The following is a 15,002-nucleotide window of genomic DNA, read 5'->3' as shown; positions in this document are numbered from 1 at the left end:
TTAAAGAGCCGCTTCTGAGAAGCCGGAAAACACCCTTTGAAAAAAAAAAGAGTGAGAAAAAGAAGAGTGAGAAGGAAAAAAAAACATTGAGTTGTAGGGTATCAAGCCTTGCCTACCTACTTGGTCAAAACTGCATTACTATGGCATTTGCTATTCTCTTGCTCTTTTCTTCACTTTCTCCCCTGTTCTTCTTCTGGGTATGTACTTGGTCAAATACACGAGGACACATTGTAAGGGATATAAGCCATCATTTTTTTTTCTACTTTTCTTCTTCATCTCCATCATTTTTTCCTCTACCTTTTTTTTTTTTTTTTTGCATGAGAAAAAAAATTACTTTTTTTTCCCCTCAATTCCCATAGCCGTTTTTTTATATGTTCGGTTACAGGACAAGGGGGGTTGGTTCGCGATAAGGATTTTTTTTTTTCAAGGTCAGGATCTTGTAGCTTTTCTAGGCTGGAACGAAAACAAAAATTTCAAAGGATGGAAAAAATACCGAGGCACAGTAGGATTTCTTTTTTTTTTCTTTTTATACATAGGATGAAAATTTGCTTTGAACCGTTTACTCTAGCAAGCTCGTTCTTGTTTTGGCGGTGCAAAAGTGGGCGTTGGTGCTATGTTCATGTGTGTATGTATATCCTTCTTATTTTTAGGGCGTCGTACAATTATGTTAGGAAGACAAAACCTTTGTTTTTTCGTGTGGTTACACTAAAGTATTTTGTGTTGCTCGTGACATTCAATTATGTACATTACTTTAATTGTCGGTGTGGTGATTATCAGGGGACAAAGGTCTGAGCGTTGCACAATAAGGTGTCGGAAATCGTATTATGCTGTGTTAACCCTCGTGCTTATATTGTTGTGGCACAACATTCAGGCGGTGAGCGAAAAACATTCAAGGCACTTTTTGGGCGTCTCTCTTTTTTTTTCATCTGTATGATTAATCAGAGCCAATTGGATATGATCCTACAGAAGTTCAATTACCTGTGTGTATATGTCTAGTAAAACGCGGCCGGTATCAAACCCTCGAGCTTTAGGGTAGGTCCCGTTGGATGATGCCATGATGTCTTAATCGTTAGAACTTGACATATACTTACAGAAACTACAATCTGCTCCAAACAAACATCTTTTATTATTTAATGCTCCTGAAAACTTGTGTAGCTATTCTGTACATATAAATTTCTCCTGCCTTTTCACCATTTGTATCAACAGGGGCGATAACAGTCAATGAATAATAGCTCCGTACTGAACGACACTTTCGTAAACAGATAAGGCTCACTCATTGGAATGCATGTCTAGTTGCTGTGCCATCTGAGCTTCATGCTTGGTAGCTAACAATGACATCAAGCCAGCCTATTGAGTCATGGTAAGACACAAGCTCTCACATGGCTGCCATCCCAAGGTAAGAAAACTTTGAGATTGTCTCGGGCTACGGCGACTGATGTTACATCTGGAACAAGGCTCAAGAATATCACATTTAATAACAGTTTCATCATCGAATAATTAAGTAATTACAGCATTAGAATCAGATGCTAAATGTACACCCGGATCTATGGCGACTTCATATACAGAAACACCGCGCAGTTGCCAAAAAAAAAAAGCCATGAGACCCGCCTATCACAATACCACAAAAGGACACAAAATTTGCAGCCAACCAAGTTCCATCTCTTGTCAAGGAGCGGCCCCCAACGCCATCATGACCGCCTGAACTTCCGAATCGGCATCAGGGTGTCGTTTGTGGTTCCGCACTGGTGGCAAAATACACAAAGGGGGACCGACGGATAGAACCGGGCGAGCTTGACATTCCCATACATTTAGTAGTTGACGTTCAGCTGCAGTAAAACCCATCTAAGCGTTGCGTATTAAAAATCTTCAACTTCCTTACTCGTTGATGGCGAAGGCAGCGGCGGCACCCCAGCTCTGCTCACAACCGAAGCTGCCGGGCTGCTTCCACATGTCATCGTCCACAGAGAAGAAGACGGTCTTGTTACCGCACTTGGAACGGATGTTCTTGAGGGCGGTAGCCTGCTCGGAAGAACCAGGGCAGGCATCACCGTTGCACTGACCCTTCTTGGGCCAACCGCACTCCAGGTTGAGGACGTCGTTGCCAGGGCAGATCTCCTTCAGGAGCTCGAGCTGTCCAGCGACAAAGTCACCAGCGGAATCGGGAGTGGTGGCGGAGTTGAAGAAGGGGTGGATGTTGGCACCAGTGACGTCGATAACACCGCAGATGGCCGAGGAGACAGCAGGGTTCTGCCAGATGTTGAGAGTCTCGGAGATGGTGTAGGGGCCGCTGTAGCCGCTGCACTTGCCCTTGACGGTGGTGATGAGCTCGGCGAGCTGAGTAGCAGAGCAGAAGCCGTTCATAATAGCCTCGTTACCGACGACGAAGAGCTTGACAAGATCCCACTGGGCCCAGGCAGCAATGGCGTCAACCTGGCTCTTGATATCAGGGGTCTCGTAGCTGCAGCCATCACCCTTGACAAAGACACCGAGGATCAGCTCAATGCCGTACTTCTTGGCAGCACCACCAACGTTCTCAAGAGTGTCGCAGTCAGTGGAGTAGACACGGATGACCTGGAAACCAGCGTTCTTGAGCTTGGAAATGTCCGAGTCAACCTCATCAGCAGACTTGCAGTTGCCGGTGGCAGGCTCATAGGGAGTGTAAGTGATACCATAGTGGTCGTTGTTGCCGCTGAGACCACCGCTGGGAGCCACAGGCTTGGGCTTAGGAGCAGGGGCAGACTGGGTGGGCTTGGGCTTGGGAGCAGCGGGAGCAGAGTAGGCCGGAGGAGAGTAGGCGGGAGCGCTAGGCTTGGCAGGCTCCTGAGTAGACTGAGCGGGAGCAGGAGGAGGAGGGTAGCTGGCAGGGCTGGTGGGCGCAGCAGGAGCGGGAGTGGAAGTCGGGGCACCAGAGCTGGCGAAGGGGCAGTAGGTGACGTAGTCGGTCTCGGTGACGGTGACGACCTGCTCGGGAGCAGTGTAGGTACCGGGCTCGTAGCTGGTCGGGACGGGGTACACCAGGAGAGTGGACGAGGGGACCACGGTGGTGATGGGAGCAATGGTGTAGGTACCAGCAGCAGGGCAGACGTAGGTGGTCTGCACAATGACGCTGGTAACCACGGTGCCGCTGGTTGAGACGGTGGCAACAGGGCAGACAACGGTGGTGGCCGTCTCAACGACAGTGGTAACACCGCCAACGGTGTGTGTTCCGGGGGGCACCTGGGTCGAGCTAGCACCACAGACAGTGGTGGTGTCGGTCAGGGTGATGGTCGTGGCCGGAATGGTGTAAGTTCCGGGAGTTGGGAAGGTGACCGGAGAGGGAGTCGGAACAGGGACGACATAGACCTCAGAAGTAGGAGCCGGAGCCTGAGTCTCAGCCGAGGTGGTGGCCGGTGGTGCAGGAGCAGGAGCTGTGGTGGTAGGCACAGGAGCTGCGGAGGTCGGGGGAGCCTTAATAGGAACCACTTTGAGGCAATGTCAGCATATCACTTACACCAGAGGCAATGGGAACGGGAGGGCTCTCTGCTTCTCCTGGAAGCGCCCCGGGGATTGTCGACGTACAGGTAGGCTCGCCGGTGATGGTCGAGTAGATGGTGGTGCATCCAGGGACACAGACCTCGCCAGTGGCGGCTCTCTTCGCGGCGAAGAGCTCGTGGGCGTGGCGGTGACCGTGAGAGGCGCTGGCGGCGCCAGTCAGGGCAGCCACGGCGGCGGCTGCGAAAGCTCCCTTCATGGTGGAGATAAGATTATCGGCTAGGGATGTAAATATCAAGTACAAAAAAGAATGCCCGCTGAAAGAGTGAAGCGGTAAGTTGGTTTACTGGAGAACAAAGAATCGAAGCAACTTCCTTCAAGACCTCGAACTGACGATCCGTGGGGAGTAGGAAAAAAAGAAGAGAGAGACGGCACGATTAGGTGGGCAAGGCGGCTATTATTATGAGTACGGGAGGTGCGCGTGCAGGCGGGTAGCATGGCTCATTGTTGTTATTAGCCTTGGCTAGCCTGCGAAGTGTGCTCACCAACGGTGTACCTAGTCGGCTGTGGAATCCTGCGCTGCAGACGAGGTACTGCTGCCCCAGCTGGAGGTGGAATGACAGGGGTTTGACAGAGGGGGGTGGAAAGAAGACGAGCCACTGTGGCTACCTCTGAGTCCATCACTGGCTGCTGCTAATAGAAGCTGCTGCTAGGCCAAGGCGGCTTCTCATCGCCAAATAGGAGAGGGTGGAGCTTGGCCAAGCAATTCCCATTTTGCGCCTGAGTCCTCCTTGAAAGGGGCAGCGAGCTCTTGACGTGGCTATCTGAATCAAAACCAGGAAGAATTTCTAGCGCCCGGAAGCTGCTGCAAACAATGGGCGACGCTGCGACATTGAGGCTGCTGAGCTGTGCAGAGCTGGACGGCGGGAATCTTGGTCAACAAGGAATCCAGCGGTGGTGTGGCTTTGCTCAGCCAGATCTGCCGCCTGCAAACTGCTTCGTATTGAGAATCGGAACTCCACGGATCCATAGTCTGCCTGCATGTTCCAGGGCCTGGTGATGAGTGGCTGATCACTTCTATGCCGGGAGATGAGCGCTGCCTTGTCATCTGAGATATTTTGGCTGGCGCTGTCCCTCCCTGGCAAAACACACAAAGGAGACGAGGAGCTGTGGACAAATCAACGCCGAGGGACGATCCTCTGGCCAATCTCGGACGTGGGTTGGCTAGCCACTAGCTACGAGATTGTTCCTGCATATGCCCACTCCGCTTGGCTCATGAGCGGGCCAGGCACACAACGCCTCTCACTTTGCTAGGCCCAGTTTGTGCGCCCGTCCCTTGCCTAAGCCTAGTGTCCGGCTTGTCGGCGTTTCTGATGTTGGTGATGGCGTCAGCCGCAGCTCAAAGGCCTTTGCCTTGGAATTCTTCAAGCTCTGTAGATGGTGAAGCTGTCCGTGCAAGTCTGTGCCGCACATGTACGGGGTTGAACGCTGCGGTCTCTGCTCCTGCGAGGGCCGTGGATACCGAGCCGACATCAGCGGTGGGTTACATCCTGTGCCATTTTAAGCTTAGATTCTCCGCAATTCTCGAGGGGCCTTTTCGCTGCCAACCCCGGCCTGTGTTCCAACTCGTCCTATTGCAAGGGGTCCGTTTTAAGGTGTCTTGGCCCGATTTGAGCTTGGTCCGCATTGATTCCCAAGGCAGTGTGCACCTTTGGCTTGACCGCTGTGGTGCGAAAACTGCTCATTTCGAGAAAGGGGCGCGTTCGAGAAGCCTGGTCCGATGCTGTCCAATCACGGCCACCTACTCACTATTAGTCTTACTATTCTGGTAATTCTCGTATTGCAGAATGGATTCCTACCCCTGTCATCCAAAGGGGGTCGCTTGGGTTAGCCCATGGCACAGCAATCCTCAATTTGCGACGCGGGTTCGTCAAAGTGCCGGGCACGCCGTGGAGTTGCGTCTAGTGCTTGTATGAGCAACAGACCGCTGATTTTCCAAAATCCTCCCCAGATGAGGAAAGTCGTTAACGGTGTTGGTGCGGGAGTCGAATTTGTCTTTCTGCATCTCTTGGCCCAAGAACTGCGCTTGACCGGGAGTGCAGATTACCCGTACGAGTGCTCGTAGTAAACCGGAGTTTTCGTACCTGCATGTGTAAGGAGGGAAAAATAATGGGCCGAGTGCAGTGCATGTATGTAATATTGTATGGATCATTACTATCACGATGATAAAATTCCGCGAGATTTGTGTGCTGGATACTTTCGTCTAAGCGAACTCTTTTTACTTTTCTCTCTTTGTCTCTCTTTCTCTTTCTTCCCCTCTTTCTTTTTTTTTCTTTTGTCTTTACCCTCTTCGCACTTTCCGAACCCTGCAGTGCGCCATTGTTAGTCTGAGGCACTCGATGCAGGTGCAAGGGACGTCTGCACCCTGCCTAATAAAAAGAAAGGCGCTGCAAAAATCGGGGGATCTGCAGGAACTGTAAGAATCTAGTTTTTTTTCGCCCGTGGCGTCGCAGGCTCGTTTATATATAGCAGCAATGCCTAAAAGTCTACAGCAGTGCGAATATAACAGGTATTGATATCTGGTACTGACAAGTAGGTATGCGCTTATAAGTGAAGTGCTGCACAGGGACTGCAACGAGATGCCATTAACAGACTTATTTTACTTGGACGGAGAAAAGAACACCGTGGGAAATACTGCTCGTAGCGATGCTACTGTAGAATGCAACATACCAGGTATTGCTCTCTTGTTGTATCATTGAGTGGACATACAATATGAGACAGTCCAGGAGCTCGTATTCCTGCATGTTTACTCCTTAGAGTCAATTCGACCTGGCACTGACAACCAACGTCGTTTACTGCTCTGTAGCGACCCCCAATTAACTATACCGCTCTGGAGAATTAATCGCCGTTTGCATGACGTCGTGAATAATACTCCGTATCAAAAGTCTAATTGCCCAATTTACTCCAGTAACCCATGCACAACCTCGATAAGCTTGATACTTGCAATTTATCTCCAGGAAACCCCTGGTTGTAGCAACCTAGTATCATGTGCTAGCAGCATGGAGAGGCGCCTGGGATGTCTCAAGCCACACTTTACTTCGTCGTAATGTCACGTGACCTTATTACGCCACCAAGCAACTTGACGCCACACCTCCATGGGTGATCAGATAAGGCTGGAAAAATTCATTGTCGAGTGTTTTTATATGTGGTAGCATATGCCCATCATGATACCCCGGCCGGGTTGTCAGTCTGTTTACCGGCAATGTTTATTGCACAGTCATGGCCGTTTCACTACAAATCGGTTGACTAACGTTCATTCCGTTGGTACCACAAAGACTGCTCTCCTGGGGCTTCAAAGAGTGAGTTTCATCTTGAACGACCCGGCATGAAGCTATAACTTACACAGAATATGTAGCGCTGGGAGAGCACAAACAGTCAACCTCACCCACAGGTAAAATATGGTCAATCTTACGTACCGAAATCTGCCTCTCAAAATTTGGCAGATAAAGATCTCAGTTATTTGCCAATCCGCAAGCGACTGCAGTTATGGACGGCTCAGAACGGACAATACAGCTCAGATAGCATGCCTCCAGACATGATCCTATATGGAAGCGTCTCAAACCATCTGAGTCGAACTCAATCAACAGGGTCATCCGAAATGGATCAACTGCGACCCAGTCAGGCTGGAATGACGGATGAGTTTGAAGAAGACGTGGGTGCTGACGAGCCAGAAGCTGCTGCTGTTGGCGTGAGTTCCAGGCAGCCTGGCGATCTTGTCGAATTAAAGTGAGATACCAACACATTCATCTCGAGAATTCACGCTAATTAATATTAAAAACAGGCAAACTGGCTCACGAGTACCTCTCTTTGCAATCTATCTAGGGTATTTTGGAGAGAGAAACCATTTCTATGCTGTCAACGGCAGATGGCTTACCAGCATGGGCTACTCGCCTTTATTCACGGTTGCCAAGTTTGTGAGCAAGGAAGAATTGGCACCCGTAATGGCCAACATGCCCAGGAACGGCTCTCCTGAAGTGTTTGAGGATCTTCGCCGCAACGAAAAGGGTCCCTCCAGAGATGACGGTGCTCACCTTATCCAGAAGATGGTGGATTTCAGAGTCAAAGCAGATATGGTGCATCAAAACTACCTGGAGAAAATGGATGCCGTCCGCAATTTTCTTTCCAATCGACGACAAGTTAGCTATCTCAGTCTCTGGGAGATTGCTGACGTATTACTCCCGGAATCTCTCAAAGTGGATGGCCGCTTCTCTCCCTTTGCCCTTTATGCGGTCCACTCAGCGCTCTATCAGAATGAGATTGGTTTCCGGCCTCTCAGCCCTACCAGCGATTGCCATCGCCGAGATCATTTGTTCGAAATTTTCCCTCAATCCCATACGAATATCATCAACAAAGTTGTTGCCATGGTTCGTGATTACACAGAAACGAGCGGGAGGCGCTTGAGAGCTCCCAAGCCGGATGAGCTGGAAGAGACTCTGCTGGGCAAGTTCATCAATCAGGCACGCAAGATAGTTTTGGCCAGCCGCTCGAAGCGGCAGTGGACACCACATGGCATCCTCACTCCTGCAGACGGTGTGCAGTTGCCGCAGCCAGAATGGTCACAGTCAAGCAAGGATATCATTTCGTTCCTGGAGTGGTGGGCCAGTTATGATCTGTTTGAACCTGGATCGAAATTTCATGGTCACGGCGCCTTGATTCTCCGCGCTCTTCAACTATACAACGATGCTGTTCTCGACCAGAGCACGGCTTGGACGTTTTTACAAGAGATTGGCATCATCCCCCCTTGGGAAGTTCCATCGCGTTACAAAGTGCGCTTTCCGGATGTCACAATAACTAGAGGTGGTGGTCTGGAGCGAGAGATTCCTAAGGATCTTGAAGGCTCCAAGCGGCCAGACGTTGCGGCTGGCTTCAGACGAGAGCACACGCAGTCTACAATATTTTGCATCGATGCCGTGTCGACTATTGTTATTGATGACGGTATCTCTGTTGAACGCACGGAAAATCCGGATGAGTTCTGGCTCCATGTTCACGCGGCAGACCCTGCTTCCAGTATCAAGCCAAACTCTGACCTCTGCAAATACATGGAGTTGATTCCAGAGAACATTTACCTGCCTGGGCATTTTCAAGCCATGCTTCCTTCTAACTTGGGAGAAGAGGAAGATGCCAAAGACTATGCCTCTGATGGCCTCGTTAGCCAGTTTTCACTCAAGCCAGGCAGCCCAGCATTGACTTTCAGCGCCAAAGTCAATAGAGCTGGTGAGCTGCTGGATTTCAAAGTCGAGCCCAGCAAACTTGAAAAAGTCGTGTACTTGGATCCCGAAGATGTATCCCGGTTTTGCAACGAGCCGGCACCACCGCCAGTCCCCAACTATAGCCTCACCGTCGGAACTCCTGGAGAAGATGAAAAGCCCAAGTTGAATCGCCCAATGACTGCCTCCCAGGATCTGGATGCATCTAGCAGAGAGGATTTGTTATTATTATATCAACTCGCCGAAGCTATCAAGAAGAAGCGCCTCGACAAGGGGGCGTGGCCGTACTTCTTCCCACGGCCCTCCGTCTCTGTATCGTTCCGTGATACACCTGACTTAGCAGACAAACCTAGGAGTTTGCCTGCTGATCCTTATATCAAAGCTGGTTATGAGACATCGACGGGCTGCTCTGTCGTCTCCAACACCATGGTTCTGGCTGGCGAAATCGCAGCACGCTGGTGCTCATCTCGTGGCATCCCCATCCCATACCGGAGGGACATCAAGTTCAGGCATGGTGGGGACAAGGCTTTCGATTATGCTACGAAGGAGATTTACCCTCTGATCCGTAGAGGGATCGAGCCAAGCGGCAGCCAGCGGCAAGAAATGATGCGCCATACCGGTGGAATCGAGCTATCAAGTCAGCCTGGCTCATACTTTCTCCTTGGGCTAGACATGTATGCCAAAGCTACGTCGCCGCTGCGCCGCTTCTCCGACCTGCTCGTCCACTGGCAGATCCACGCTGCCCTGCAACACGAGCGAGCCACCCGGCGAACCATTGACCCCAGCGTCGACAACCTCGACGACATCCTCCCCTTCTCCTCTACCCAGCTCGCGACCACTCTCCCGCTGTTGCAGGTGCGCGAGAAGATGGCACGCACGGTTTCTCGGGGCATCCTCGAGTGGATCCTCATTGCCCTTGTCCGTGCATGGCGCTTCGAGAAGACGGCTCCTCGCAAGCTCCGGTTTACCGTCGGCTCGCGCTGGCGACAGGGCTGCATAGGCAAGGTGGATTTCTTCGATCTGCATGCGGTGATGGACATTGAGGGCCTGAACCAGAAGGCCCTGATCAAAGATGTCAGGGTCGGGGACCAGTTCGAAGTTGAGCTTGCGGATGTCAATGTACACTCTCGGCGTATCCTCGTCAAGGCCCTGAAGTATCTCGGCCCTAATGCCAGGCCGGTTTCATCGACGTCGGCTCTAACGTGAGCGCTCACACACTCGACCCCAGCCAGACCTGCAGCAGCACACTCTGAAGGTACTGGATAATAGCCAATACACTACCATCCAGTATCTCTGAGTTAAACGACGGCCATACCATCCGACAGCACACCTTATCGACAAACCTCCCTCCTCACCGGGTTTGCCCAGTGGAGACCTCAAAAAGCAGGCTTCTGTATGTGCCATTGAACCGTTACAGAGCACGAAGTGTACTGTACAGCACAGCAACCATGCCATGCAAGCCCGCATCACACCTGAAGGTGTCTACAACCCAATGCACCGCACAGGTGCATATGCAACCCAGCGCCCCCTTTTCCTCTGCCTCTGGGCCCCCTCCCCTCCCCCATCTCCACCACCCCTTCGCCTTACAGACGCTGGCAGCCTCTGGTTGGTCTGTTGCCATTTTCCCTTCTCCCCGCACCAAAATGTATGGAATTACCCCAGACTTTTTGGCTGCATCTGACAGGGGGCTCCACTCTCCCTCCAGGGGTCTTTTGTTGGGAGCAGATTGGCCTTGGATACGCTTCTTTCGCTGCCGCATTCAGGCGCCTAAAACACCGACATCCTGCATCATGCGAGGGGAGTACATCTGGTTTTTGTTTCTTTTTTCTTGTTTGTTTTAAATTTTTTTTGGTGCCCAGTCGCCACCTTCTCGGTGCTATTCACCCTGCAGGTAGGGGAGACTTGGCCTGCATCTGATGAAGAAAATTGGCACTCACGCATATACTTCATGTACACATACTTCCCATGTACTTACACAGGCGCATCATCTCAATGGCTCCTATTGTCTACACATCATGTACCATATACCACATCCTCTCTCTGTACAAATAGCACCCAAACGACAAAAAAGACACTTTCAGTCTGCATATCCATAGCGTAGATGACGCGGCCATCAGCCGGCAGTCTCTCATAGACGAATCAAAAAAGCAAAGAAACACTTTTCTCGTACCCAATCACCTGATTGCCCGCCATGGATTCTCACCGCAGGCTCCATTGACAATCGTCCACTCTGGTTTCATCTTTCAAGTATTCCAGAACGCGCGGTGACGTTTTCCCTACCCCCTGCGATTGGGGATTTCTCTGATCCTGTGGAAATTTGGGGCTCTGATCCTGTCAAAAAAGCAAGGGTGAAAGAATGGACCGGCTTCTCCGCGCCCTTGGAGAAAGACGCCAAGCGTATCCAGTCGTTTGGCTGGGCAACTGGGGGAGGGATCCATCGAAAAGCATTGATTTTACGTGGCTTCATCTCCAGATTCACGCAATGCTAATAATCCGTAGCCCCGTTATACCTAATAGCTTCTTCCAAGGCTCGACTATAATCCACATCGACAGGACTGCGAGCGTTCCCCCTTCAATGGTACCTGTACCTTAAGTAACAGTACGTAAGAAGTACGAGTACTTAGGCATCAAGTACCCAACCTGTATACTCCAAGCCATTGTGCACCTTGCATTATTGAAGAGAGTCTCCTTTATTCAATGTTTATCTTGTATTTCGTTTGCTTGTGCTGTGTATTCCTATGTACAAACGACCCATCCTTCTACTTGGAGCCAGATTCGATCCCGTTTTCCATCTCGTAAAAAACCATTCCATGCCTATTTGCCCAAATCTTAGCCAATTATCGACCCCCGTCCCCCTTTTACAACATGTTTTATCGCAATGACAGAAAAAGGAAATGAGAAAAAGAAACCACAATTTTTTTTGGCATGCAAAACACAAAACGCCCACTCTCAAGCAGTAAAACAAAAACCCCTTTGAGCCGCCCATGAATTTTGATATAATTGTAATCCAAGAAAATGAGAAAGCGGAAAAAAGATGAAAACCAATACTCTTTGTGTGTCATCAGATGAAGACGAAAAGGGTAAAGAGAAAAAGACAGGAAAGTACAGAGACTGTGTCATAAGCCGTCGTATAGCCGGGATGCCCCCAGCATTCGTTGAAGCAGAAAAAAAAATCGGTTAGTGAAGGAAATTAGGCGGCCAAGGTGATAAGTCACCCGACCACCAAATGAGCATCTCGTGACATCTCCGTGTCCACATCGACAAGATTGCCATTCAGTTCGTCGTGCTTTCGCCTCCCGATGACGCCGGACTCGAGACCAAAGGCTTAGTCGTAGCGCCCCGGCTCAACAAAAACAAGCGTCCAAGTCCCACTCAGGGTCCAATTGGCCCTGAGATATTAGGTAATGCGTAGGCCAAAGCCGCGGTTGGCTGTTGTCAAACGCAAATCAGCGTTATGCGACACTGGTACCCCGGATTTTGGATCGCTGGTGGGCGCTGATCGAATGAATTGATTGTTTGCCCGGCGCTCAAAGTCCAGCTGGGCGCTTGGATCGCTCTGCTGCTCGTGGCATCGTGAGAGTCCGCCAACCGCCAATTGAATCGAGACGGGGTTTGCCCCGATTACTTTCGCCACCCAACATTCCAAATGACATGGGCAATGTCACGGGCGGTGTTGACGGTGTCAATTACCCGGCCAAAGATGCCCTCCCCAGATGACGTCTCGGCCTCGTCGCAGGGCATGAACATGCCCGATGGAGTTCGACGCATGCCGGCTGGCTCATCGAGGAGACTGTTTGAGGATGTTGACCTCTTCAGGCCACCGGCACCAGTATCTGACGGTGGAGAAAGCCAGCCGGGGCTCTGGATAGTTGCATCTAGATCTTCCTCGTCTTCATCAAAGAAGAAGGCGGCATTAGTCTTGGAAGGACGAAGGGTTTCCTGTGAGGATGAGGGGGACAGCAGAGGGCTGCGGGCGCCGGTGCTGTGCTTCATAGCCGAGTCCTGAGAATCCGGGCTGTCCTCTTGGTACTTGAGGGTTGTAGATGGAAGCATGGCAATGATCTTGCCTTCGGCGAAAGCAGCCTTCTTCTGGGCCCGCTGCTTTGCCAATGGGCGTCGTTTTGACCTAACCCGCTTCATCATGACGCCGTCATCAGAGTCGCTCTCGTCTCCATACATGTCCATGTCCATGTCGACATCGTCGTCGTCATCGCCTTTGACGTCAACGGCAATGCACTGCTCTACCTGCTCGTTAAAGTGAATGTGCTTGCGCTCGGTGCAAGGCGATGTAACGCTTGACGATTCTGTAGATGTACCCCAGGCGGTGCTGTTTTCATGGCTCATCCTCCTGGAGGAAAATGAAAGCGAGACATAGTCTGTGTTTGCCCGCCCTAAGCCGGGACGCATTGCACTTTTCCGAAACTCCTGGGCGTGAACGGCTGCAGCAGCTTGTTTGAGAAGCGAGGAAGTCGACAGCGACCTCTGGAGCAGGATTTCCGACATGCTCCTCTTCTTGAGGATGGTCTTCTTGTTCAAATTGACAAGAGAACTTGATTTTGATAATGACACACTGGAGGGCCCTGTCTTGTTAGCAGACACATTGCGCTTTCCAGATTGGAGAGGGCCGTAAAGCCAAGTGACGTCGTAATCTTTTAGCCTATATATGGAATATTAGCACCCATTTTCTGTTGTAGCAATGTAAATAGCTCCATGAGACATACCAGTTGAGTGTCTCCGGGGAGATGGTTTTTAGGTTGTTCTTGGCCTTCATCCAGGTTCTCCAGGACGCATTCTCCAGCCTGGCACTATTGGGGAACTCTCCTCTTTTTGATATTATGTACCTCCACGAGGACCAGATATCTTCTTCTCTCCATTCATGGGAGAGGTAGTCAACCTGCCGAGACGGTTTGCTCGCAATAGCCGTGTCATCTTCGGCATGGTCACTGAGTTCGGGGCTGTCGGGCCGTGATGTGCTGACGGAGCTGTCATGCTCGGCAGGCGAGACAGTGTAAGAGTCACCGGTGCGAGGACTCGGCGGCGGCTCTAGATTATCATCTGGTTGAATCTGCGGGGGCATATACAGCTTGTCGGCTGTAAAAGGCGGCAAGCCAAAGTGATCCTCGGGCGAGTCTATGGCCAAGTCTTCATAATCGGAGGCGACGGAGAGGTTGCTGGATGGAGTGGAAGTGTAGGAGACGTCTGCCGATTCGATGTGGGCGGTTCGAGGAGACGAAGGCGCCGACGAGTGGTCAGAGTCGGAAAAGGACTTGTTGGGAGGATGTGCGTAGGGATTCGACAGGTCGGCCATGTGGTGATATGACAATGAACCGCCAAGGTTGGACTGGGAGTGTGAGCGCCGCATCGGAGCGGATGAAAAGTAGCTGTCTTCGCTGGAAAGGACGGCGGCCATGCTGGATTATGAGATAACGAAACGGTGTGCGTGCGCGGCTGGGCAGCACTAGAGCTCTCCCTTTATGATTCAGAAGACCATGAGAAGCACGAGTGCTTCAGCATCCACCGAGGGCTGTTTGTTGAGTGACGGGAGTCGAATGGTGTAAGTGTGGGCGAATAAGAGGGCGAGGTTGATGCCGTCAGCGCTGCAGGTTCGGTCGGTAGCGGGAGCCGATTTTCAGGTCACCTGCGCACCCACACAAAACACGCAAAACAGTCTAGAAAAGCCCGGCTCGGTTCTGTTCCTGGCCAAGCACAAAGAGGAAACGGGCCACCAGCAGCAGCAAAAAATGCAATGGGAATGCAATTGAAAGAGGAAGAATGCTAGAAGGCGAGAAGACGACGAGATTAAGGGAAAACCCGAGTTCCAAAGGCAGTGCCGGCAAATTATTCGACCAGGTGACTGATGACAGGAGATGCCGAACGGCTGTGGATTCCGGCGCAGCGTTCTGGAGCTGTTGAAATTGGAGGCGACTAAAGAGTCTGGGGTGGAGCGAGGGTAGCAGCCGCAGTGGTGAAACGAGAGTCGGCTCAAGAGGACGGGCAGGGACAGAGCGGGAAGAAGGAAAACGAGAATGAAAAAGGAAGAGATGGAGATGGAGATGGAGAAAGAGAAACAGTAGACGGAGTCAGCGAGGAAAAGCAAAGTGAGAGCAAGAGTCAACAAGTTCGGGACTAGCAACTAGCACAATTGGGGGGGAAACACGCAGTGCAAAGTGCAAAGAACAACAGACACTGAACAGAAAGCGGATCGCAGCTGGGGGAGCCGGAGGCGTAATAAGTGAAGTGGTTTGGATGGCAAAGGCATGGAGG

At 51.2% G+C, this 15,002-nt stretch overlaps 3 protein-coding genes across 3 annotated transcripts; 1 reads left to right on the top strand and 2 right to left on the bottom strand.

Moving 5' to 3' along the window:
- Positions 1 to 1,454: 1,454 nt before the first annotated feature.
- On the bottom strand, positions 1,455 to 3,871 carry V8C40DRAFT_232771 (glycoside hydrolase superfamily). Its single transcript, XM_083213205.1, has 2 exons — positions 3,559 to 3,871; positions 1,455 to 3,461 (listed from the first exon to the last, which is right to left on the bottom strand). Exons 1-2 carry the CDS (start codon positions 3,728 to 3,730, stop codon positions 1,876 to 1,878), a joined length of 1,758 nt encoding a protein of 585 aa, XP_083077796.1. The 5' UTR covers positions 3,731 to 3,871; the 3' UTR covers positions 1,455 to 1,875.
- A 3,183-nt stretch (positions 3,872 to 7,054) lies between these two features.
- V8C40DRAFT_261467 (exoribonuclease II) lies at positions 7,055 to 9,944 on the top strand (the record flags this gene model as incomplete). Its single annotated transcript, XM_083219268.1, has 2 exons — positions 7,055 to 7,257; positions 7,313 to 9,944. 2 exons carry the CDS (start codon positions 7,055 to 7,057, stop codon positions 9,942 to 9,944), a joined length of 2,835 nt encoding a protein of 944 aa, XP_083077795.1.
- Positions 9,945 to 12,041: 2,097 nt separating this feature from the next.
- V8C40DRAFT_95320 (GATA-like domain-containing protein) lies at positions 12,042 to 14,566 on the bottom strand. Its single transcript, XM_083223655.1, has 2 exons — positions 13,460 to 14,566; positions 12,042 to 13,395 (listed from the first exon to the last, which is right to left on the bottom strand). The coding sequence occupies exons 1-2, from the start codon at positions 14,146 to 14,148 to the stop codon at positions 12,360 to 12,362; spliced, it is 1,725 nt and encodes a 574-aa protein (XP_083077794.1). The 5' UTR covers positions 14,149 to 14,566; the 3' UTR covers positions 12,042 to 12,359.
- Positions 14,567 to 15,002: the final 436 nt, after the last annotated feature.

The sequence above is a fragment of the Trichoderma camerunense genome (assembly GCF_050948025.1).
Source record: "Trichoderma camerunense strain CBS 138272 chromosome Unknown V8C40scaffold_2, whole genome shotgun sequence".
In the NCBI taxonomy this organism is placed as follows: Eukaryota; Fungi; Ascomycota; class Sordariomycetes; order Hypocreales; family Hypocreaceae; genus Trichoderma; species Trichoderma camerunense.
This window is presented reverse-complemented; position numbering and strand designations above follow the sequence as displayed.